The sequence below is a fragment of the Lacerta agilis genome, chromosome 9 (genome assembly GCF_009819535.1).
Source record: "Lacerta agilis isolate rLacAgi1 chromosome 9, rLacAgi1.pri, whole genome shotgun sequence".
In the NCBI taxonomy this organism is placed as follows: Eukaryota; Metazoa; Chordata; class Lepidosauria; order Squamata; family Lacertidae; genus Lacerta; species Lacerta agilis.
In genome coordinates this window covers 47,016,013-47,041,335 of record NC_046320.1, presented here as the reverse complement: position 1 = coordinate 47,041,335, position 25,323 = coordinate 47,016,013, and the positions used below count along the sequence as shown (strand labels likewise).

The 25,323-nt window shown below is 40.8% G+C and overlaps 1 protein-coding gene across 1 annotated transcript; it reads left to right on the top strand.

Moving 5' to 3' along the window:
• The first annotated feature begins 4,548 nt into the window (after positions 1-4,548).
• On the top strand, positions 4,549-17,108 carry REC114 (REC114 meiotic recombination protein). Its single transcript, XM_033160835.1, has 9 exons — positions 4,549-4,642; positions 4,735-4,831; positions 7,828-7,992; positions 9,819-9,987; positions 10,828-10,917; positions 12,908-12,991; positions 14,861-15,073; positions 15,589-15,642; positions 16,881-17,108. The coding sequence occupies exons 1-9, from the start codon at positions 4,549-4,551 to the stop codon at positions 17,040-17,042; spliced, it is 1,128 nt and encodes a 375-aa protein (XP_033016726.1). The 3' UTR covers positions 17,043-17,108.
• The last annotated feature ends 8,215 nt before the right edge of the window (positions 17,109-25,323 follow it).

Genomic DNA, 25,323 nt, shown 5'->3' with positions numbered 1-25,323 from the left:
GTTTGTATAAAATGGTATTTAAAACTATCCCCAATTAGTCTTCCAAGAAGAGGTACACCATTAAGTCTAAACTTACAAAAGGAGTATATGGTTATTTTAAGTTTGGGAAACACTGCATTAATAACAAGAAGAACAGCCAACATATTCGTACTATACCCATCTGACTGGGTTGCCATAGTAAATAAAGGCAGATATTCAGTGGCAGCCCCTAAAATCTCAGGAATTTAAAATGCCCCAGAAATACTTAGTGGATTGATAAAATATATTAAATGAAAACAGGCAATACTCTATATGCTCAAAATGCAGTAACATAGAATAAAAAGAAAACTAGGCTTGATAGCCCGTGTGGAGTAGTAGAATGTTTATTTAAAATATATTTTTAAAGTTCTTCAGTAGGTTCCAGAGTTGTGTTTAATAGATTTCTAGATAAAAATATTAAGAGTATTTGTAGTCCACCAAGGGGTTTTACATGCTTCAAGTAAGAGTGCATATTGGGTGCATTTGGAAGGCATAACTAATACTCTGGGTCTGGGAAGAGAGCTCTTGCCTTTTAATAACGATAATGCATTGCTCAGCATTCAGTTCAAGAATTGTGATCTATCCTTTTCACACCCCAGTAAACAAATGGTAATAGCCTTTTATATCAAGGTTGTTTGGTGCCACAGTTTATTTTCTTTGGGACTTAAGGATATATCTAATAACAGGGTATGATGATGTGGGCTTTAATCAACAAAAAGTCCACCTTTGGTAAAAAAAAAATTGAGCCTATAAGGTACTATGAGGCTCATCGTTTACTGCAAGAGTATTTAACATGGCTGCCCATTGATAGTTTGGGCAGTGGTCTTGAAATATATTGGAGAAAATAAATTCTTAGTGGTCATGGACATTTAGACCACACTAATCAATATAGAAATCACGATGAGTCCATGTGTTTTCTGCTTTATCTCTCTCAATGGTCCTGGTGGAAGATTGAGAACGTATTTTGAAGGGGGAGAAATTCTGTATTTTTTCCTGAAGGATTTTTTGCTTTACAAAGTGAATAGACGGTCCGAATAGTAACTGCAGAATTAGCTGAATTATTATTACAGTTAAGTCATTAATCAACTTCTAAAACACAGTCACAAAGTGATTTATCCAAATATATTTGCCATTTCAATTAGTATGATTTTGGGGGGTAGCTTTTGCCTTTGAATTACCCACAAGATGGCAGTGCTTACCTAGAAGTTCTTGTCTACCATGTTCCCTCAATATTCTATTATGAGATTATTTTCTGTAATATCTGAGGTTTTTCTAGTTACATATTATTCCTACATTGTTGTTGTTTAGTCGTGTCTGACTCTTCGTGACCCCATGGACCAGAGCATGCCAGGCATACCTGTCTTCCACTGCCTCCCGCAGTTTGGTCAAACTCATGTTAGTAGCTTCGAGAACACTTTCCAACCATCTCGTCCTCTGTCGTCCCCTTCTGCTTGTGCCCTCAATCTTTCACAGCATCAGGGTCTTTTCCAGGGAGTCTTCTCATGATGTGGCCAACGTATTGGAGCCTCACCTTCAGGATCTGTCCTTCCAGTGAGCACTCAGGGCTGATTTCCTTCCGAATGGATAGGTTTGATGTTCTTGCAGTCCATGGGACTCTCAAGAATCTCCATCAGCACCATAATTCAAAAGCATCAATTCTTTGGCGATCAGCCTTCTTTATGGTCCAGCTCTCACTTCCATACATCATTACCGGGAAAACCATAGCTTTAACTATACGAACCTTTGTTGGCAAGGTGATGCTGTGTAGGTTTGTCATTGCTTTTCTCCCAAGAAGAGGGCATCTCTTAATTTCGTGACAGTTCCTACATTACTATATCCAAATACCGCTTCATACAGAAATAACACTAGTAGTGTTGCTTATTAGACTTTGATTCTCGAAGAAAGTCAACACAGTCTTTGCTGACTTCACTGCACTGCCCAAGATAGATTAAGTGATGAGCCCTCACCAGTGTTTAATTGCATTTGAATGGATTTTCATCTGCTTGTATTCAAGCTATCTCCCAGCTTGTTTCTTTGCCTAAAGGTCAGGAGTATACCAAGGAGCCTAACGGGCTCCATGAAGTGGGAGATGGTGCTCAATAATAGCCTGAGCCATTTAGATGTCCCAGAGGTCAGCCACATCTTAGACAAGAGCACCAGTTATATCAGCCAGAAAATCCCCCAGAACTATTTGGAAACCCATTGGATCCATTCGCCTCTGCGGGTGGACCACCATAATAGTGTTTTTTTGTAGGGAAAAAAGGCGTCATTACCATGAAGATCTTGCAGTAAGTGCCACATGTTAAGCATATCCTGCAATGTACCTCCTCTTTAGATAGCTTCCTGCTTTTTGTATCAACTGCAGAATGACGTTCATGTAGCGACCATGATTCCACATATTGGGTAGGGTTGAACTGAGTAAAAGGTGGTCCTACCATCCTGACGAACACCCACGAAGAAATTGTCCTTATAAGCAGAGACAATGAAGTTAGTATAAGATTTACCTGAGATAATCCTCTTTCATATTCACTCAAAGAAATTTCCTTTACTCAGTTTGTCCTTGACTTAGACACAGACTTTCTGCAATTTACTACTATTATTATTATTGGTTAAAGAGGAACATTTTTGCCTGACTCCTAAAGGTGTCTAATGAAGGCTCCAGTCGAACCTCCCTGGGGGAGAGCATTCCACAAATGGGGAGCCACTGCGGAAAACATGCTGCCACCCTCCGGACCTGTTGTGGAAGGAAGCACACGAATGTACTGTAATGCACAAACTGTTTTGCTGCTTTCTCATTAATGTATGTCTTGCCTAGCCTTAAACATTTTTTTCTGGCATGTACATATAAAAAGGCAAGAAAGCCAACAAGATATATTAAATTAAAGAAAGCATGGAGAAAGTTGATGGAGATTTTTTTTTTTTAACCAGTTGTGGGAAACCTCAGGAGGGAAGATCTCGCTTGTGCTTGTCCTGCCTGCACATTTTCTACAAGTGTCTGAGAACAGGATGGGTGTTGGGTTAGATGGCCCATTGGCCTGATCCAGTAGATGCTTCTTACATACATGCCCAGCCCACATCCCCATGCACACAGGCTAGATGTTGTACTTTCCCACCACACTGCTCCTTGCTCTGGCTTGTTACAAGGCAGCTTCCTATCTTAAAGACTAGGGCTTGGTACTTTCACTTCCTTTCAGACTTCATTATTGCAGAAACAAAGTTGATGAGAAAAATACAGAGATTTTATTCTGCATAATAATAAGTTTGAGATGAGCCAGATGTATTGAAGCAAAATAGGGTTGTGCCAATCACTGAACAGCCCCCCCCCCACCATTCTAAATACCCTTGTGATGAGAAGTTCTCAATCTGGACATGGTTTATAGCAAGGGAAAGAAATGCAATGCTCTCAAGCTCACTTCCCTCCATTAGGGAAAATTGGGTTCTTCAGCCAAAATCTAGTAAGATCATTTAAATAAGATTAAATAATTTAGTAAAAAGGAGAAAAATTGCTCTTGGGAATGGGAAGATTGAAACTATAAATCAAAGAGGAATGTCTGGCAAAGGCCAGCATCTTATTAGCAAGGGTGGGGGAATGAACAAACACATGAGAAGAGTCCAAGTGTAAAAGCATTATGACAAAACCAACTCAAATACCTATGCCAATGAAAGTTAGTATTCCAGGCAAAAAGCAGTTGGAAACTAGATGTGACAAACATAAGACTTAACAAGGTGTAATTGCAGGAAATAAATGGCATTTCTACTGAACTTTGTCAGGAAGTATGTCCACAATAAGAGCAAACACACATGATGGGGAAGGCCTTGTGGAATAGAGAGGGAGGTATTGGAGCCCTTATTTTATGAGGCAGCCTTAAATTTAGTGGTCTCTGTATCTTATACTGCCTTTCACACATGCAATCTAGAATTTATCAAGAGGCCCATCTCAGTACAGGGAATGGAGGAACCAAGAATGCTTCCACTCCAGATCCTTTCCCCAGTTCTCAGGCTTGAGTAAACTTCTTCAGGATGCTTTCAGCCAGTGTGGATACTTCCTTTTCATTCTTTCTGCACACCATAAGACGCACCTAGTTTTTAGAGGAGGAAAACAAGAAAAAAAATTCTGCATCAAATGTTATACTAAACTAATAAACTACCGATATATCCGAATAATATTTCAACCATGTACAGTGAACAACAGTCAACAGTGGCATTAAGAACCATCATCACTGTTATTTACAAATGAAGAGAGACTTTAAGGTTCGAGTACTCTTCTAGACTTCTGTGAACCACAAGAACTCATCATTGCTAGAGTCAGAATTTATGAAGCTCAGTTGCTCACAATAACTGACATCACTTTCTTTGCTATCTTCATATAAGATACCATCTTCGTTTCCATCCAAAGCATTGCTAATGCCACATTTTTTAAATGACTGGACGCTGGACGATTTCCTCCTTTACCAAGTGCCATGATGTTTTCACCCATTCACAAACTTGAGTGATAGTGGGCCTCTTCATTTATTCAGTAGGTGTCAGATCATGATTACCAGCAGCCATCCATTTGTTCCACTCTTCACGCATAAAGACCTTAAATGGCTTGTTGATGGAAATGTTGAGAGGTTGCAACTGGCTGGTAAGACCTCCAGGAATTACATCTAGCTGAGTCTTCACTTCTTTAAAGCACTTTTTGGTAGTTTCGCTAATATGTGCTCTAAACTGGTCAAGTACTAATAAGGCAGGTTTTTTCAGAAGACCTCCAGTGTGGGGATAGCCAGCAGATGGGACAACGAGTAATCCTGGAGAAACCTGCTCCCACTACATCGTGAGAAGGTCCGCTGGCTATGATCTGAAGGTTTGCTGTGAGTTGATGGTTGTGAGTTCTCGTGAGTTCCTGAAGGTTCTGAAGGTTTAGTTGTTCCAAAGGTTTCCAGATAGGAAAGGATAGACAGAGCAAGAAGTAAAGTATAAGGTGCGGCCGAAAGCAAGAAAGATGGCCAAACAAAAGAGACTGCAGTCTATGGTTCAAGTTTAGTCACTCGTTGTGAGCTCTCCCAACTGCTCCAACCGAGGCAGGGGCCATTTAAACATTTGAACAATGTAACAACATATCAATAACCAATCACAAACCTGCAAGACAAGCCCTTCCGGGTGGGAAAGTAAAACAAAAACCGTTAACAGAGGCTTTTCTGGCACGCTTGTAGAGGTGTGGAGGGATCCCGGCTCTGACTCCGGCCGGATCCTCTTTTCTCCCCCGCGCGCGGCAGCAAAAGATCGGAGAGATAACAGCCGTGCATGGGGAGGCGCCGTAGCATATTCCCACACTCCAGGATGTTTGGACCACACTTTTTCAACCCATACTCTCATTCCATTTTCGTCCATCCATCCTTTCTCATGAATATGTACAACAACTCTTGGAATAATTTCTTTTGGAAATGTTTTCCTTTTGAAAATTAACATGGGTGGCAATTGGGTGCCGTCTGCACAGCAAGACAACACAGCCATGTAATGGGTTTTCTAATGTCCAGATGCTTTCATGGTGATAGTTTTGGCACCTTTCAGATCAACAGCCCTTTTAGATGGCACATCAAAGGTTAGCAGGACTTCATCCATATTCCCAATCTGGCCAGTTTCAAACCCATTTTTCTTCGTAGCATTAATTACAAATTTATGAAAAGAATCCCCTTGCTAGCTGGCTCTCAACTTATATACCTGATTGTTGTGAGGGTAAGTTGAAGAGAGGGAGAACTCTGAACTCCTTGGGAGGAAAGCTAAAGGCTAACACAAATAAGTGCATAGCAGAAAATTAGTAGGCGAACCCTTAAACCCAACTGAGGTGGCAAATCCTCTATACATAACCTCACTGAATATTATTATTAACTAGCTGCCTGGCCACGCATTGCTGTGGGGTTTTTTGCTTTTTAAAATTCTGACCCCGAAAGTATTCTGGAAGCTCCTGTTTTTGTTCTTCCCTGTCCCTGTAGAGTAGGAGTCAGCAAGGGGCCAGTCCGGTGGTATTGATCACTTGGGACTGTGTGTGTTCATCATGCGAACGGCCATTTTAGGTGAGGGCACTTGGGAAATTTTAAAATGCCTGTGAGTGTGCAGCGGCCATTTTAATTGAGGGCACTGGGCACTTTATGGAGGCCTAATGCGGGCCTTGCTCTGGCTTTTTTTTACTGTAAAAGCGCACCCCCCCACAAAGACCCCCCTCCTCACGATTAACTGGCCCCATGTTCTACGCCATTAAAAAGAGCATTCTGCCCCATCCCAGTCTCAAAATTACGCACCCCAGCGACAAAATCCCCTCAAAGCCGGTCTTACTCACTGTGACCTCTCAGACAGCCTTCGGCTTATTTTGCTCCCGCATTTTTTTCCTCCCCCCTCTCTTCCGCAACTGCCCTGCCTCCTGCTCCATCTTTTTTCCACATTTCCACTAAGCAGTTTGTGTCAGAAAGTCCTTGGGTGCTAACAGATGGCAGTTATAAAATGGTGGACGGGGTTTTCTTTTTGGCGCAGGTCCGATGACGTCAACAGGCAATCCGCCTTTCTATTGGATGCTGTTGGAGTCTTCATTCCTTTTGCTGGTGAGGTATAATAGGCACGCCATTTACCCCCCTTTATTCTATATTTTAGACATGACAGGTGTGGTTTTTTAAATTTTTATGATGCCAGATCCTTCCTTGATGGTCATGCTACGCTTTGTACTAATTTGATGAGATTTGGTCCAGTGGTTACGGAGCAAGGTGGTGTCACGCACGCACGCAATGGGAACATTTATATATATATAGATTGCAATGGGACACACTTCTGAGTAAACATGCATAGGATTGGGCACAGATAGGAATGCTTCAAAAGAAGTGATGTTGTGGGAATAGTGGGGAGGAAAGATAACAAAAGAAGCAAAACCCAGTAATTTTAGGGGACACCAGCGGCATAGCTAGCCGCTGGGGTGCAAGGCAAGCCACCTGTGGGCCAGGGCGCACTACTGAGATCAAAGTGCCTGAGCGCAGGTGTCCGAGCCACCGCATCACTCCTAGCAAGGACAATGTGGCTCGGGTGTGCTATGGGGCCAGGACGTCCCAGTTGTGTCCGTCTCAGCCACCCTCAGCAGCTCAGTGCCCTTGCCCTGCAAGCATAGCCCCAGGCTGCACTGCTTTGGGGAGTGGTGCGCCGTGCTCTGGGACGCCCTGGAGTTGGGTGTCACTTTGGGCTCCGGCGTGTTGCCCCCAACGTAAATGCCACCCAATGCGCCGCCCCCCCCCCAGCTACACGACTGGGGGACACTAAATCATAAACCCATTTCCTCCCTTCTCCATTCAGGACAGTCGATCCCAGTTTTTCTACTTGCTGTTTCCAGCCCTCCCCATTCATGCCACTAGCAGGAATGCTGCTATTACAAGAAATTAGTTCTTTATAACAAAGGTCTACTTACCCTTCTTTAAAAATGGTTAACAATTCCATACTTCTAGATTTTGTATTTGTGATGCCTCAACAATGCTTTATGCAATATTAAGCCCCTATCTGGAAACACCATAACTTTCCCCAGGACACTACACCCCTACATTTACTACAGACAAACCAAAAATGTATATGACTGAAGAAATATTTGAAAGGCGAAAGGCATAGAAATAGAACGTAAATAATCTGTGTTAAGGACAGGGATGAAACAGTTGGGATGTGTTGGGGAAGCTAAACATTACAAGAAGCAAGGGAATACAAAGGATTCCAGTCTGCTTTTTCAAACAGTTGTTTGGAAAATCTTAAAAATCAATATCTTAACACCATCCCTTCTGAGTTCTTACAGTATCTAACCCACAGACAGAATAAAGAGGTTGCCTTTGAGGGTGACTTCTCTTGTGCTCCTTTAAGAGCCTGTCTTGTCAAGCCACTGTTCATATTTTCAGGAGGCTTTTTGACTGGATGCAGGCCCTCATCTCTTAGGCTTCCTCGGCTGAGGAAATTGCACAGGTTCTGTGAATGGATGTTAGTTCAGGCCTGTGAGACAAAATATGGGAAACTGCTGGGGAGGGATCCAGATCACTGGCAGTTTTAATTTGGGGGAGGCATATTTTCTAAGAATACCCACCCAAGGCCTAACCAAGTGCCTCAGCTCCTGACTGCTTTTTTCTTTCTATGAGGCAGCTCTTCTATAATTATGATTTCTGTTGTTAATCTGTTTTGCCATTATTGTATTCTAAACCCAGTGAGAAGCCTATTTTTGTTATAAGAAGGCAGCATACAACTTTAATCTGACAATAGAATTGTGGTGTGTGTTTGTAAATAATAGTCAAAAATAAACCCAACAACCCCCCCCCCCCCCGCATGAGGCAATGCAGTTGCACATGTGAAGCAATCATTCAAATACACAGTTGCACTGAAGGCCTGCTGTTTGTTGATATTTGGGCACACTGCCATTGTGCTCTTTTCTTCAAACTGAATTGGGGCCTTGATCTACAATTTGAATATCACAAAGGGTATTCACAGAGTTTGGTAATACCTTGCACATAATTTCTGCCATGACAGACTTTCAAACAAAATAGGGTGGGGAAGAGGAGAGAGAAGTGACTTTCTGGGTGGTGGCGGCTTATATGGACAGCAATAACTTATATTACCTCCTTGTTTGTACTTGAAGTCTCTCAAAATTATAACAAGTTGGCTAAACAAAAATGATATGTGACCCTTAACAAGAAAAACATTTGAGAAGGTTTTAGGAGAATTTTAATGATGGCTGTGGTTACATAAACTCGTTGTGTTAGAGAACACCAGAAGATAAAGTTCTGTAATTGTAGCTTGTTGACTTAATACGCATTTCAAAAGGATATTTTCATTTCATTTTCTTATAGAAAGTAGCATCAAAAGGAGAGCATGGCAAGAAAGCACTGAGTTATAATTTAATGCAAATCAATCAAGTATAGTTTTGTTTTATCCATGCTGTCAAAATATTATACATAAATTTTGTCGTGTGCCAAGTGACCTACAGTTAGTTATTAGCTTGCTCATCCTTAGATTAAAACAGGTGGATTTGACATCTAATGTACAGTAGAACCTAATAGTTCTCTTTCGCTAGATGTTTTCCTTTTACTTCTTAACAGCACAGTCCACTTTTCCCAAGATTCTTCCATTCAAAATCCTCTTTAATTTTCAGTCCATGTATCTCCTCGTTTGACCATTTTAAAATAGGAATTTCAAGGCTGATCATCTGGCTCAAGGTATTTCCCCACAGCTGTCTTCATAGTGTTGTATTGGGCATGGGCAACAATAGCAAACAGCCCATTATGTCAGAGAAAGGCAGAACATATTTCCTTGAGAACATTGACAAATGAATATTAGTTGCTGTCCCCTTAAAACAAGCATACTCAAACCAATGTATCCAGCCATTGAATTTTAAAAGTTCACCACTATATGGACGAATCTGCTTTTTCCTGGTATTATTCCATCCTGTTCTCATCAAGTTTTTCTCAGTTTTGTAATCCTTTTATTTCTTTAATCCAGAGAGGATAGGTATCGAAACCTTACAGGCAAATTCCAACTTATGTCTCAAACTTCGGGATTGTTTAAATATATAGAACAAAAAATTAATCAGTTTGAGTTGTGCAACTCAAACTGGGTCTACTAGTCCCAGACTTTATAAGAATGTGGGCTAAAGTCACTACTGTGGCCCCTCCTGTATTAGGATGGAAAACAGGCTTCATTGGACCATTGCCTAAATCTTACAATCGTGTTGATTTTGGTAGGTTCCCCCATTTTGTGGTTTCCTCTCAAGTGACTGTAGCCTAGAAGATGGCGACAGGCAGCCTTGGGTGGGTCAGTTGTGATCCAGCTTCATGCTCTGAAGTAGAGCAACCACTGCCAGGCCAAATTCCCGAAACAGAACAGTCACGGGATGCTGCTTCCTGCCTTAACGCTGCAGAATGGATGCTGAGACGTTATGGCACGTTCATACCTGGAACATCAGGCAGTTGCTCAGGCTCTTGGAAGGTAAGCTTAATTTAGCTGAGCCTAGATGGAGGACCCTGTATGTCAATAAAATAATGCCATCCATGCATGACATTCTCCATGTATTTCATTCTCCAAAGGGACACAAACCCTGTTTGTGTGCTTGGAACTCCATGGGCTCCTGCCACTGCTCGGCAGAGAGAGGGGCAGAGTGTCACTGTGGCTGAAGGCCTTTCCATGCATTGATTTGGGTTTTGGTGTGTGTATTTAATGGGAATCGAGATCATCACTGTGACTGAAATCGATGTTGTACCCTGCTGGTCTACTGCCAGTGTCTATAATCTACTTTTATTGTAGGCAGGGGTTTTTCAGTGGGAACTCATAGCAACTCAGTTCCAGCACCTCTCAGGTGAGCACCATTGTAAGGGAAAGAGGGAGGTGTTCATGGTGAGTTCCGGCACCTCTTTTTCTAGAAAAATAGCACTGGTTGAAGGTCCTACATGTGCTACTGCTTAGCATTTGATGGTAAACCTATCAAGCCCTATTTAGATTTCAACTTGTTTTTAGTTTCAGAGTTTTGTTCCTTACACCATTCTGTGAAATACCTAGCATTGAAGTGCAAGTTTCCAGCATGATTTTGGAGCAGACTTTCATCTCTAAGCACCTCTCGTGATTTACGAAAGGCTGTGTGACCTAAATAAGAGAAGCTTTCCATTTATTTCTTACTTGCTTCTACACACAAAAGGAATAAAACTACTATTGTTTCTTACAATAGGCACAAATAGATTTAAGTAATTCATATATGTTGTAAAAATAGCTGCTTTGAAGCAAAAGATAAATTGCTCATACACATTGTCTTTTTTCATTGTCATTATAAATAAGGTTTTGGAATCAAACAAGGAATCCGGCTTCCTTGTTCTTACCATAGTTATTTCCGGCCATTTCTTCATTTCCAGAGGAAAGGAAGTAATGGTGAGTATTCATTTTCATAAGTAATTGTGTCCATTGAAATTATTCCTTCAGTTTCACAGTGTTCATTGTAGGAATGTTAAATTGGTTTTACTAAGCACTGCTTAAATGGTTTCCAAGTGTAAGAACTTTGCTAGATGCTTTCAAATTTGCACAAAATGCAAAGAAAGCCACATACAGTAGTACAATTAAAAGTTCACAGTTGGGCAATAATTTATTAGGACAAACCCAGTATCACAAAACAGTGAGAAAGCTTTCAAGCACTTGGGAGGGGGTGGCGGCCAGCAGATTAGGGGGTGCAGGAGAAAAAAACAAAGTTGGCTGGATATTTTAGCCATAGCGTCTGTAATTTACATCCAGCTGCAAAATAGAATTTACAGAAAGTCCCCCCAATGTCATGGTCCTGATCTGGATTGTGGGGATTGTTGCAACCGATGCCTCACGTGTAGCCTCACACGGGGCACCGGTTGTGGGGCAGCCTGTGGATGGGACGGCCGGTAATCCTGGAGCCCGCTCCCACCGCGCCGTGAAAAAAGGGTTCCGCTGGCTGCAATCTGAGGGTTGAGTTTGTGATTCCATGAAGATTCCGCCTCGTGAATGGTTGCAAGCGTCTGTCTGGTCCAAAAAGGTTCCGAAGAGGAAAACTAAGCTAAAAAGGCAGCCAAAACTAAACGGCCAAATAAAAGACTTTTTAAAAGAAAAGTGAAAATAAAACAACTGAGACTGCAGTCTGGTGGAGGAGCCTACCGCTGCCCTATGTGGTTGGTTTCGCTTTCTGTTTGCAACTGGGCTTGTCACGCAATGATGTTCTCGTGCTTACTCCTCGGCTTTCTCCACACCACAAACAGGGAGAGGCAGCTATTTATTGAGTGAGTAACCAACATCATAATCAATACAACAACCAATTACAATTGTGTTGCTGCCCTAAATTGGGCGGGAAGAAGATTAACTGAAATTCAAAGTTGGAGCCTTTTTGCCCTGCAGATGGATCCAAGCAGTGAATCGCCTGCTGGATCCTGTTGCAACCTTTCCTTCCAGGTGGAAGGATACAGTAAAATTAAGCACAAATAATCACAAACAAACATAAATAACCTCAGGTGCAAGCGCACCTGCAAGGTATATTCCCACACTGGATGGGCTAAATTTTAGCTGGAATACAAAATTAAACAGAATAATGCCCTAGCCACCCACCCCAGGATACTATAACCATTTAAGGGCTCTGACCCCTCTGAATACACTTTGATCTCCAGACCCATGACAATGATAGTGATTGCCGTGCTTGCCAGTATTATTATTGTACCATCAGTGTGCATGGTACATTATCGAGTATAAGATAACAGGTCCCTGCCCCAAAGAGCTTACCATCCAAAATGTAATAGAGGTGAGAATAAACCAGGGAGGAAAATGAAATTATTTAAGTCAAACATAACTTGCAGCCTACTTTCCCCACATAGTGCAGGAAACTCCTTGTTTGAAAGATTTCCCTTCCACTTTAAAAATGAATCCCTCATTGATGGCTTTGATCTCAGTAGTTTGCCAAAGAAATAAAAATATTTAACATTTAGATGTCTCTTGAGTGTGCAAAGTGGCTCGCAGGCTCACCCTGCAAGCTCCTATTTTCTCCACTCAGAGAAAGACAACAACAGCATGTGTGATTGAACAATAATTCCAAAATGAAACAATGAAGTTTGTTGCTGCTATTTGGGGTTTTTTCTTTCTTTTGAGGAGAGTATTTTCTGCTACCTTCTAATACACTTTTTAAAAAAATCCAACATCCCTGCAGAACATTCCCAATCATTACTGTATATATGCTAATGCACCTGTCAAACTGTTAATTGTTTATGGGCAACTTCAAGGCCCCTACTCTTCCTTCTTATGGTTCTTTATCTTTAGGCTGGACTTGGATCAGATAGCCCTTGAAATAGGCTGTAAACTGTATTCCTGCTTCAGAGCTTTTTCTGTAGATAAATTGAGCCATGTTTTTCCCCCCCAGGAAGGTTTTTCTTTAATCGATGCTTCTCAATGGCTGAAGATAGTTAGAAATGCAGATTGCATGTTGTTTGGTTCAAAAACAAAGGTATGCTGTTTCAGGCTTCAAAATTCTTACCATGTTTTTATATATTTCTCTTTTTGGTGTTCTCTGACACAGTTGTCTAGATTACTTTCCCCTCGTTATTCTATACTTTTAATTATTTTCACTTAATAAACGTTGAATAGTTCCAGGTATGTGTGTGCTCCTTACACAGAGCCGTCTTAAAGGGATCGGGCGCCCTGGCGCGACGATCCCTCGGCGCCCCCGGTGGGCCGCCTCTCTGCCCATGTCCCTCCCGCGCTGGCCGCCCCTCGGGAGGGGGGGTGGCCGAGCGGGGGATGAGGGGCGTGGCGCTGCAAGCCGGCTGCCCTCCGGAGCCCCAGCTGGAGCGCTGGGAAGGGCGTGCAAAGCCCTGCGCCGCTCCAGCGCCACGCCCCTCATCCCCCGAGGGGCAGCCAGCGCGGGAGGGAGGTGGGCGAGCGGGGGATGAGGCGCGTGGCGCTGGAGCGGCGCAGGGCTTTGCGCGCCCTTCCCAGCGCTCCAGCTGGGGCTCTAGAGGGCAGCCGGCTTGTAGCTTGCCTGCCGGCGTGCGAGCGCCCGCCCGCCCCCATGGGGGCGGGCGTGGGTTGGGGAGGGGGCGCCCGGTATGCCGGCGGGCTCGCGGGGGCGCCCCTGGGGGGCCTGGCGCCCTGGTGCACTGCACCACCCAGCCCCTATGACGAGACGGCCCTGTCCTTACACATCTATTTTGTTGACATTTTAAGATTATGTGCACATAAAATCCAGTTTAAAGAAAACCCTTCTGTTTTGTGCTGTATTTTGCCTGGTAGGCCCCTCCTTCCTTACCATCCACAGTACCACAGAAAATGTGACAGTTTGCACAGGTCTGGAACTACTGCATTTATTGCTGAAGAATGCACTTACTGAAGAATGCTATCAGATGCTATATGGGGGGGGGGGAATGCTTCATAATTTCTGTACTCTGGTTTCCTGCTGCCTGATTATAAATCTACCTTCCTGACAGCTTTAGGCCAAAGAAACATGGAAATAATAGGATTACATGCTTTGGAAAAGGTTTATAACCACATCTATTAGAAGTGGTTTTATTTTATTTTATTAAAAATACAATTTGGAGTTCCTACATGCCATTTGGTACACTCAAGAAAAATCATTTACTTAGATGTAATATTTTGATGTACTTATTCAGATGTCACATTTATGTATATATTCAAGTCCTATTTTTTATATATCTGAAGACCTTGCTAAAGAATTGTGCCAGCTGTGAATACTGTTGCAACAATCACCATTCACAAAATACTTTACTTCTTAAAGTTGTGTGACTGGTAATTATTGGTATGGCAAAAATGACCATATGAAGCAGCCTACAGTGTTTTTGATAAAGGGCTTAATATAGTCACATTAAACACCACACTGATTTTTAAAAAATAAATACCTGAAAAAGAAGCTCTGAGGTTGGAAAAAGCAAGTTACATTTAAGTTCTATTCAAATCAATGCAGTAAGTTTTAATCAGTATCCCACCCATCAGAGTGTGAGCCAAAAAGACTCCCCACACCCGAGTCTGTTGTTTCTTATGGAATACTGTGTTTTGATGTATTTTTCCTCAAACCAGCTTTGATCCAAATTGAAAAAAAAGGATGACCTAGCTGGGACACCTGCCTTATGACATACACATCAGATCAGAGCATTCCGTCCAGAACTTCCACTCAGGAGCCGTGCCATGGCTAGTTAGCTCCCGTCTGGGTATCAGGACAGGCACTGTCTCCTGGACCCCTTTATTGGTGTACCTAAATATTTTTAGTGGCAGGGATGGGATTCCCAACAGGCAGGCAGCATGAATTAAATTAAGGATCTGGAAAGTTAGTTTCATTTTCTCTTTTGTGACTTTGAAATAGAGCAAACACCGTATGTTTCGTGTTCAGTTTATTGGAGACTCCAAAACACAGGCAGAGGAGCACTGCAATAACTGTGTGCAGAAGCTTGCTGATTATGTTCCAGTTCAAGTAATGGATGCAGCAAGACAGGAATTGCAACCAGTTCACAGCCTGCTGCTAGATAATGAGCGTCAGATGAAAGATGCTGAGCAAAATTTACCAACGGAGCACATTGTAAGGTGATGGGGTGTATGTAGAGGGTGGGTTGACAGAAGGAACGGAAAAGTACTGCTTTCACTTTCGTGTATTGTTTACATTTCTTCTATAAAATAGGAGTACTGGATTAGCAAAATAGATCCCGCCTCATGGGGTTGTCTCAGCATGCATAATGGTAAGGGCTAGCCCTGCAGCAATAGCCAACTCTTGTCCCATGAGCTTCAGCCAGGAATGCATGTTTACCTATTCTTCTGATTACCTTTTTATACTTTTATAGCCCTTAGGTATCAAATATCATGGGATTCTGACTGGTAATTTCAGGTCACTTTGACCCCAGCTGTCTGCTGTGAAATACAAACATGCTACTGGAGTGATGCTTTAGAAGGCTCTTCTGATTTTAGTAATTTTTGGAGCACACAAATTCTAAATATTTTGGATCACACAAACTGGAAAAAATGCTCATTCCATTTTTCTGTTATTTTCATTCCTTTGGCAATATACATTTTATTGAATTTATCTTCAATACTTTTTAGATTGTAAATCAACCTCAAGCACAAGAAAGAGCATCTGTAGCAGAGCTAGCAAAGGTAAATAGTTGAGCACAGGACATCTAATGTCTCTGACAGAGCAGAATAATGAAACTGATGATAACAACACAGACACAGTAAGGGGGAAATCAAAACACTGGTGGCAGCCAAAAGGGGAAGAATCACCCCTCCATCTCCAGAGCCCCCCTCCTCACTGTGAGCAAGATACCTGTCTGCCTTGCTTTGAGAACATGGTGCACTGAAAAGAGAAAGACAATGTTAGACATGCTCACAGATTTTATTATGTTTGGCTATGGATGGCCATCGCCCTGCCCTATCTTATGTTAAGTTAACCTGGTGCTCTCAGTAAATGGAGCAGTTGGAGGGGGAGACAAAACTGCCAGCTCAGAGGAACCAGACACCCTAGTAAAAGGCAAAAAAGAGCCACACATTCTTATGAATGCCCCTGAGACAAAAGGGCTAGAGAGGCCAACTCAACCCCCTCAAAAAAAACATACACCCAAGAAGACAGTATAAAAATACAATTACAAACAAGCAAACAATATAAGAAGACCATAATGCAGTTTCTCAGCTCATGTTTCCTTCATTTTAAGCAGTTTATTATTTTTAATAGCATATTTAGAAGACAAAAGCTTCAATCCTGTGCATGCTTATTTGGAAGTACAGTGGTACCCCGCTAGACGAATGCTTCGCTAGACGAAAAACTCGCTAGACGAAAGCATTCGTCTAGCGGGAGGCTGCCCCGCTAGACGAAAAAGTCTATGGGGCTGCCTCGCAAGACGAAAAAATTTCGTCTTTTTTTTTTTTTCGTTTTGCGGAGCGCGGCTCCCATTGCCGCTCCGCAAGACGAAAACCCCGCTAGACGAAAATTTTCGCGGGACGAATTATTTTCGTCTAGCGGGGCACCACTGTAAACACTACAGAACACAGTGATACGTATATAGATATACCTGTATACGTCTATAATCTATATAAGAATTAGTTGCAGCAGGCTATATATTGCAGCTCTTAAGCACAAGAAGGGCCAAGGGGGAAGACCAACTAAGATGTTGCATCACATTCAGGTGAAAGAGGAGGTGCTGCAACCAGTGCTCACCGGAGGATGGTAAGCGGCCATTCTGAGTAAATAGGGAAAGGATAATTCTGAAAGAGTACTTAAATTGTTCCAATGCCTTTGGATTTCATCAAGAGAAAGACTAAATTAGGCAGAGTCAAATTGGTAGAAAGCATTGTTATTTTATTTGTAAGCAGTTGACCATATCTTCTTGCTTCTGCAGTATGTGTTGACATCAAACATAGAGCTTCCTCTTACATATCAACACTCCCAGTGGAATGCTGAAGATCTAGGCAGTTTCATTCGATTGTGTCTCTTGGATCAGAGCTTCCCAGCATTTGTGCAAGAAGTGGAGAACCAGTTGAAAAGAATTACAGATGAGTAGAAAGCAAAGCAATAAATGAAAATGTATTATGATTAGATAAATTCAATATAGATAACTGGGAAAGAGTACCATAGCTAGTGGTTTTATTTTTATTTTTTTAAAAAGGTTATCCAATTATTACACTTCAGAAAATACAGGTTTTAGAGGTATGCATAAAACAACATAAATATAAATTGCCATGAAAAAAATTGCTTTTTGTTATTGTGGCTGAAAGGACGTTAACCCAAAAGGGTCTTGTATAAGAATGTAAAATCTTAATGGAGAAATCCTGCCTCTACCACAGTGTCAGGGACCTGGTCCCTCAGCTTCACTTGCCTGAAGTAGCTGTCTTGTTTCTTTAAGTTCTTTGCTGCCACCAGTTCCCTCGGAAGGCTTCAAAACCTCATTGTAAAGGGGTTTATTAGGCTTTGTCATGAGATGGTCACCACCAGAGACAGGATAAAAACTGGGGTTATTAAGGGGATTATATCTACATAAGGCACATCCACATCAGCACAGTTAGGACCCATCACACCAAAAATAGAGCAAAGTCATATTTCAGTCAAACACCTTGTTTCAGAATGGGTGCTTGGCATCCAAATGTAGATGAAGATCACCACCTCCCACTCAGGAACCCTCATGCTGAGTTGGGTGACAATATCTTAAGGGGTATCAAAATTAGCACAGGTTGGTCCTGTCACACAAAATTTGGCAGTGTCGCTTCAGATGTGGTGACAGTATCTTCAGAGGTAACCAGATCAATACAGTGTGGATCTGTTATGCCAAAAGTCAGGCAAAGTCTGGCCAAAGTATGTTTTTGTCCACCATCTTAATTTAAAATGGCACCCAGCAGTCCAATATTGACACCCCCCCCCCCCAAAAAAAACCCTGCCTCCATCTCATGCCAAGTTTGCAATTGGTGCAGTTTGGACCTATCATGCCATGCCGAAATTTGGGCAAAGTCACTCCAGACCATATATTGAACTGCCATCTTGATTCAGAATGGCAGCTGCTATCCTAACATTGGCGAAAACCACTGTGCCTACCTTGGGAACCCTTCATGCCAAGTTTGATAACAACAGTTCAAGAGGCCTCCGAAAAACACAGGGCGAACCATATATAGTAGACACGGCATGTAAACTGCTGCTTATCTTCCTGAGATTCTATGAACCAGTTCAACATCTCTCTATAGTAATGATAAATTCAACTATTTTCAGGAGTATAATGGCTTCAAAATATATGACCAATGCTCCCGTGTGCATTGGTTCAGATAATAAGTGTGTCTGAAATGTATTGGATCAGTGGCTGAGAAACTTCATTAAGAAAACATTTCCAATTCACTGATCCCTTGAGAACAGCATTAAAAGTGTTAGTAGCACAGCCCCACTCCCCTCAAAAAGGAATTCCATTTTCTTCCGATGACCAAGTGAAAACTCAAGGCCTCATCCTCATTGGTGTAAACTAGGACAATATTGGCTTGAATATCTAATTTTGAGACATCCCAGAAAAAATGCACTGATGGAAACCAACAGGCTATTGTTTACAGAAATTGGAAGGTAAAGAAAGTACTATTGATTCTCAGTTTCAAACTGGCAAATAATGGATAAATTAACAACACAAGGGCATTCTAAAAACCATGTGTTGCTTCTCCAACGTTCTGGTAGTGTTTTATTTTCATTTTGATCTCTGCTCCTTACTCTGTTTTCTTTTCTATACACCTTTTGAATAAACTGCTTAATTGGATTTCTGGGCTGTACTGGTTTCTGGGCACCCTCAAGGTGTGGTTGAACACACAAGCATGTATGGTTGCTGTGAACCATTTGGCCTATGTTACTGGATTTAATGTGCCTGAGAGATCTGGAGGGGAGACAGGCTGAAGTAGCCAAGTAGGCAATCTTGCGTATAAGTGACACATAAGCAAATGGTGGCAAATAGAGAGAGAAATAGTTGCCTGGTTGGTGTTCAATTGTGGTGAAACTGTCCTCTGCACAGAGAACATCTGTAGAGTGTCTTTCTCTTATCAGTGAGCAGCCACAGCTAGCTCCCACACAGGCAGATGGGAGCAGAGCTTTCGAAACTTTCGTGTTAGTGACACAGTTTATAGACATGCATCATTTCATGACATTGTAATACAGTTTTACTAGCAAACCAGAAGTTAAACTAATCCTTTTCCAGACCTGGGAGGAGTGCGGGGAGCATTTGCACGGCACACCTACACACTGAAGCTGACACACTAAAGTGTCATGACCCACAGTTTAGAAAGCTTTGCTCTAGTGCCTCATATTAGAAACTTAGAACAGGGAGCAGCATTTAAAAATTTCTCAAATCTACTAACTCCAAAAAATGTTATTTCAAACCTCAATGAGTTGAACGGTTTCACTACAACACATGAAGTTTTAGCTGTTTACATCAGGATTAGTTTGTTTCCTTTATCCTGTTTACAAAAGATGCAAAGGATATACATGCAAAAGTTCTCAGTCACAACAATATTGAAATATATTCCCAAACTTAATTTGATATTTAGCAGACTTCTCAAATCATCAGGTCTTCCCTGTTAGCTGCCTTTCATTTTTCTCCATTTCTATAGACAGTTGGGACTTTGAGTTATCAAACACACTTTCCAGGCATTTGAGGAGTGATTTGTCACAGACAGGCTGCTGTATCTTGAAAGTCTCTCTCTGAAAAAGGAGATTGCATTCTTTACATGAAACAAAAAATGTTTCAAATATAACTGTTGGAAAGACACTTCTAATAAACTTTCCTAGCTTTCCTAGAGAGAGTTGAATTCCAGACGTTGTTGGCAGAAGGATTTGCCAGGATGAGATAGTTTAAAAATACATCACAAGAGGGTCTTTAGGAGATCTGTGAAGGATATTTTAAATCCTGTGTGTAGACATTTTCATGCATGCACATTCATCATTTGATGACTGCAATGCATCATCAAGTAATGACCTGTAAGTTTAAGATAACCATCCCAGTTCAAACATTACAATACAGACTTTCATATCACCTGACATTAACTGAAATGCAATACTTTCAAATGCATCCAGTTTGCACGGATAGCTGTGAATTACCAAGTGATGAGAGATCATGTTTATGTATGTGAATGTGTGATTTATCCCAAAGCACTGACTTTTGGGTTTGAAGGCTCCTTCCAGTTCCATGATTCTGATGTGTGTCTGGTCAGGGACTGGTCTACCTAATTTAAGAAGATTTAACTTACATGCAGTGCATCCCAAGAAACATTGAACGATGTAGTTATATGTATTTTAGCCAGGTGCCTGAATCATTATTTGCTTTACTAGACATTAAGCCCATTAAATTAACGGGCGCTAGAACATATGTGGTCAAACATTTTTAAAAACAGACTTGTTCCAGTACAAAAAAGTGGACAACCATGCAGTTGATTTCTATCTTATCGTATTTATTGTTTAGATATGTTAAAGAAGAAGAATGTGAAAAAAATCACTTTTCTAATTTTTTTTTTGATGTAGTAAACAAAAACAAATAAGGTACGGTAAATATTGCTTAAGTGCAAACCTTTTCAAACAATTGTAAGTATACAGAATCAGTAGAGTTTTTTAATATTTGTTTTTGGTTTTTTGGGGGGGGTTATGTTGAATTTCTATAAAATTTCTTTATAGACAACATTCCTTGTGAATATTCTGTCACAGTTTTCCAAAAGTTTGCCTTGGTCAGGACCTTCTACGACCTTCACCATGACATCAGTAAAACTCCTTACTCTTGATAATGCAACATATAACTGACCATGGCTGAATACCAGTTCTGGCAAGTGAATTCCAACTTTTTCCAAGGTTTGCCCCTGAGATTTGTTAATTGTCATGGCAAAGGCTAATGTTACTGGAAATTGCCGTCTTCGTAAGATAAACGGTAAATCAGTTGTTGATGGAGCCAAATCCATACGGGGAATAAAGACTATGTTTCCTTACGCTGAACCTGTTATTACTTGAGCAATGATGAGGTTGTTCTTAAGTTGTTTAATGATGAGACATGTGCCACTGCACAATCCTTTTTTAGTGTTTAGGTTTCTAAGGAGCATAATTATAGCGCCCTCTTTAAGGTTGAGTTTATGCTTAGGCATACCTGTTGGGGTTAATTAATTGAGGAACTCAATTGGATAGTTTTGAATATCTTCCTCACTTGAGTCATCAATTGAGTTTGAGCTGAGATATGTCTCTCCTTCTAAAATGTTAAGCACCTCTTCATTTATGGAGTTTATATCACAGTTCTTTGGACAAAGAATAGATTTTTTTGCTAAGTTAGGGACATCTGTAACAGGAATTTTGTCTCCAAAAAAGTCTTTTACAATATCTCCTGTGCATAAAATTTGGGAAGGTATTTCAATTATATCTTCAGGCAAACCGTCAATGTGTGGTGCATCACCACTGCCAACTTTGATCAGCCAATTGCTGAAATCATTGTCAACTGAGCGTATATTGTTTTGAAGTTTAATTACTTGGAAATTAGTCCACAGTCTATTATTCTTAACACAGGCCTCAACAATTTTTGTCCGGTAACCGTGAGGTACCATGGGAAGTGTTTGCCTGAAATCTCCTCCAAGTAAGAATACTTTTCCTCCAAACGGTTTGTTGTTGTCCATTATTTCTTGGAGCAGTCTGCTAACCACTGCAAGAGCTACAGAAGGGGCCATACTACATTCATCCCAAATTACTATTTTTTAATTTCTTAAACGTGCAGCATCAACAGAATTGAGTCATATATTTGATGTTGTATTCTCAACTATAGGCACAGGTAACTTGAATTGGGAGTGGTATGTTCTTCCACCCTCAAGAATATTTCCTGCTATACCTGTGGAGGCTACAGGTAGTGCAATATTTCCTTGTCCACAAATTGTGCTGAGCAGGGTCTGGTAAAGATATGTTTTACCACTACCTCCTGGGCCATCTATGAAAAAACAATGGTTGCTAAGGTTGTCATTTTCAGTTGCTTGCAATATTGTTTGTAAAGCTGTTTTTTGTTCTTTGTTTAATGTACTTGTCATTTCTTCTGCTTTTTGTTTTTCAAAGACTTGGTTGTAGTTATCTGCAAGTAAGTCTGAATTTGGTACTATAGGTGGTAATCCAAAATCTTCACATTTCTTCCCATGGTGTAGTAGAATGTTACATATTTCCTGTAACGCGACAGAACGGCATATTGTGCATTCATCGTTGTGATGGATATGTTTTTGAACGATATCTTCGGTGAGGTACTGTTCATATTTTACAAAAAGATCATTCATGTTCTGTAGGGAGGCAAATACATAAATGTACGCAAATAACTCTCTTAGTTGTTTTGGCATGCTGTATTGGATAGCATTTTCTAAAGTGTTAAACTTTGTAACGCTTGAGGTCTGTGTTGCAAAGGTATATCAATTCCCCAGCTTTGATCACCATAAGGGAAGAGTAATGGATAAACCATGGGTTCCAGATTGGGGTCAAGGACACTAATCCTTTGTGTTTTTCTTTGATTTACCGGTATATCATCTGTAATTGCTTTGCAGTGTATTAGAAGATCTCTTTCTAGTGGAGGTTTGCCATCATCATTTTGAAAAATAAAAGCAACCTCATTATGTTTTGGTGCATTATAGCGTCTTTGGTCATTTATACGATCTTGCACTATTGTCATGGACACTTCCTTAATAACGTTTCCAGTTGTTGCAGCATCCTCCTCATATTATTTGTTTTTCGCCGCCATCTTGTGTGTGGCCACGCGTGGCGGCCATTTTGAGTGTGGCTACTGAGATCCTGGCATTGTCTCTTTGTTTCCGACACCATCTTGAGTGTGGCCTCGTGCGTCGGCTGCAGTGGCCATTTAAAGTGTGAAATATGCCTTACCTTTGTTGTCGTCGCCATCTTGTGTGTGGCCACGTGTGCCGGCGCAGCAGCCATTTTAAGTGTGGAAAATCGACGGTTGTGAAGCGGTAAGGCAGCAGCAGCTAAATAGCTAAACCAATCACTGAAGTCGCTGCATGGCAGAGTAACTACCTAGATGTTTGCATTTTTCAGAAGATTAATCGGGAGTGCCGGATTTTAATTTGCAATATCGGCATTCTCAGTTTGTCTAACATTTCACGATAGTTTGCAGCCTGGGTTTAATTAATTACAACTAATAGCCTGGGCATAAGTAACCACAGCTGAACCCTGGTTCCTTTGCAGCCGAATTAATTACAGCAAACTGCTGTTGATTCATTTGGATGTGACTGATTAATCTACCAGATATAATAAAAATATAATTAAAAGCCTGGCAGCAGAAAAGAAAGATGCGCCTCACCTTGAGGATCTGCTGGAGTCCAGAACGCATGTGAACTCTGAAGTCAAGTTCATCTCGTGGAATGATTAGGGCATTGATCAACTGTAGGCAGGCAACCTAAGCAAATAATGGAGATTCCATGTCACATCTAGCCAAGCATTCTCAGAAATAGAAGGCTAAGCCCTTGAAGCAAACCTGACAGAAGTTATAAGATGTTTGCCAGTTAAGACTGTCTGCAGTGTGTGTGTATACACACACAAACACACTCACACCCTCTTAACTCATACCAAAGCAGCACAAAAAAGTCCAAGATGCTGGTATAATAAGTAGCAAATTCGAGACATAAGTACCAGTGGCTATATGGACAAAATAAGGACAGAAATAATAAGGTCTGCAAAAGTACAGAAAAATATTTTTTGCTGCAGGCCCTACTTGTTACCTTTAATGCCACTCTTCAGGCCATCCAAGATGGGTTTGAATCATTCCACTTCATCCATTCCTGCTCATTGTGTCAAAGCTGGCAGTACTTGCTCATGCCTATGTAAGAGTAAGGAAAACAAATCAGTAACAGATTATCTGACAGTGCAATGCTAGCTATGCCTACTTGCTAGTCTCAATGAGATGCACTCCCAGGTGTTTTAAAGATGACAGTCTGACTTTCATACACTTGCAACAGGAAACTATGTAAGAGTTTGATAAATTGTACATCTGTTAAAATTTCAAAAAACCTAAGCAATATGGAGGAAGATGTGGTGCTTCAAAGTGGGGATGACCGCAAACCTTATAAAGCTTTGTTCAGCTTGTGCTTCCTTTTTTTTAAGTTAAAATAGACTTTATTTAAATTCCAAGTATCTATCCTTATCCTTTACATCAATTATTTGGGTCTTTAATATTCTACTAAGAGGTCGGCCTTCTCAACATTCATATATTCTTTAAATGGTTTCCAATTCTCTCTCTCTACCTCATTTATTCCTTTTAACTCCTCGTATTTGGATGCCAAATTATAATATGTCAACATTTTTAAGTGCCAATCCTCTTTATCAGGTACCTTTTGAGATTTCCAATTTTTAGCTATTAATAGTCTTGCTGAGACGGTCGCATACATAATAATACGCCTATCTTTGGCTTTGATCTCTCTGTCCATCATACCTAATAGAAACAATTCCACTCTTTTCTTAAAAGAATATTTGATCATTTTCTTGAGTTCTTTATACACCATTTCCCAAAATGCTTTGATTCCGTTACATTGCCACCAAATATGAATATACGTACCAATTTCTTGATTACAGCGCCAACATTGATTATTTGTATTCTTATACATCTTGGCTAGCTTCACTGGCGTCAGATGCCACCTATATTGCATCTTGATATTTTCTCTTCCATAGGTTTTCCCAATTTTCAAACATGATTGGTCTCCCCAGATCTTGCCCCCATTTTACCATAACTTCCTTAACTTGTTCCTCTTCAGTCTCCCATTTTAACAATATATGGTATAAATTTTTTATATATATTTTTTTCTTATCCAATAATATTTCTTCTAATTTAGATTTTTCTTTATCAATTCCAATTTTTTTATCTTGATTAAACCTGGAAATATTGTAACCAACTAGTTAGATAATTTTTAATTACTCCATATTCCTTTAATTTTAATTCACCCTCTTTTACTTCTAATAGATTTTTATATGTTGGCCAAATTAAATCCATATTTCTTTTTTTTTTACGGACAATAACTCCAAGGGGGATAGCCACCAAGGTATTTTTGGTTCAAAATATCTTCTATATTTTAACCAGACTCTAAACAACGATTTCCTGATGATATTATTCATAAATACGTTTTGTTTGTTTATTTTTTCTTTCATTAAATAGAAGTGCCACCCAAAGCCTAGTCCATCGCTTTCCAAATCTAATAGATCGTTATCCTTTAGTTCTATCCATTCTTTTATCCAAGATAACGCTACCGCATCATGATACAACTCTAAATCTGGTAGCCCAAAGCCACCTCTTTCCTTATGGTCAATTAAATTTTTATACT

Coding starts and splice junctions, on each gene's coding strand:
- REC114 (XM_033160835.1), top strand. CDS start 4,549: ATGATTACCAGCAGCCATCCATTTGTTCCACTCTTCACGCATAAAGAC. Junction 4,643..4,734: donor TGAGAGGTTGCAACTGGCTG/GTAAGACCTCCA, acceptor AAACTGGTCAAG/TACTAATAAGGCAGGTTTTT. Junction 9,988..10,827: donor GTTGCTCAGGCTCTTGGAAG/GTAAGCTTAATT, acceptor ATTATAAATAAG/GTTTTGGAATCAAACAAGGA.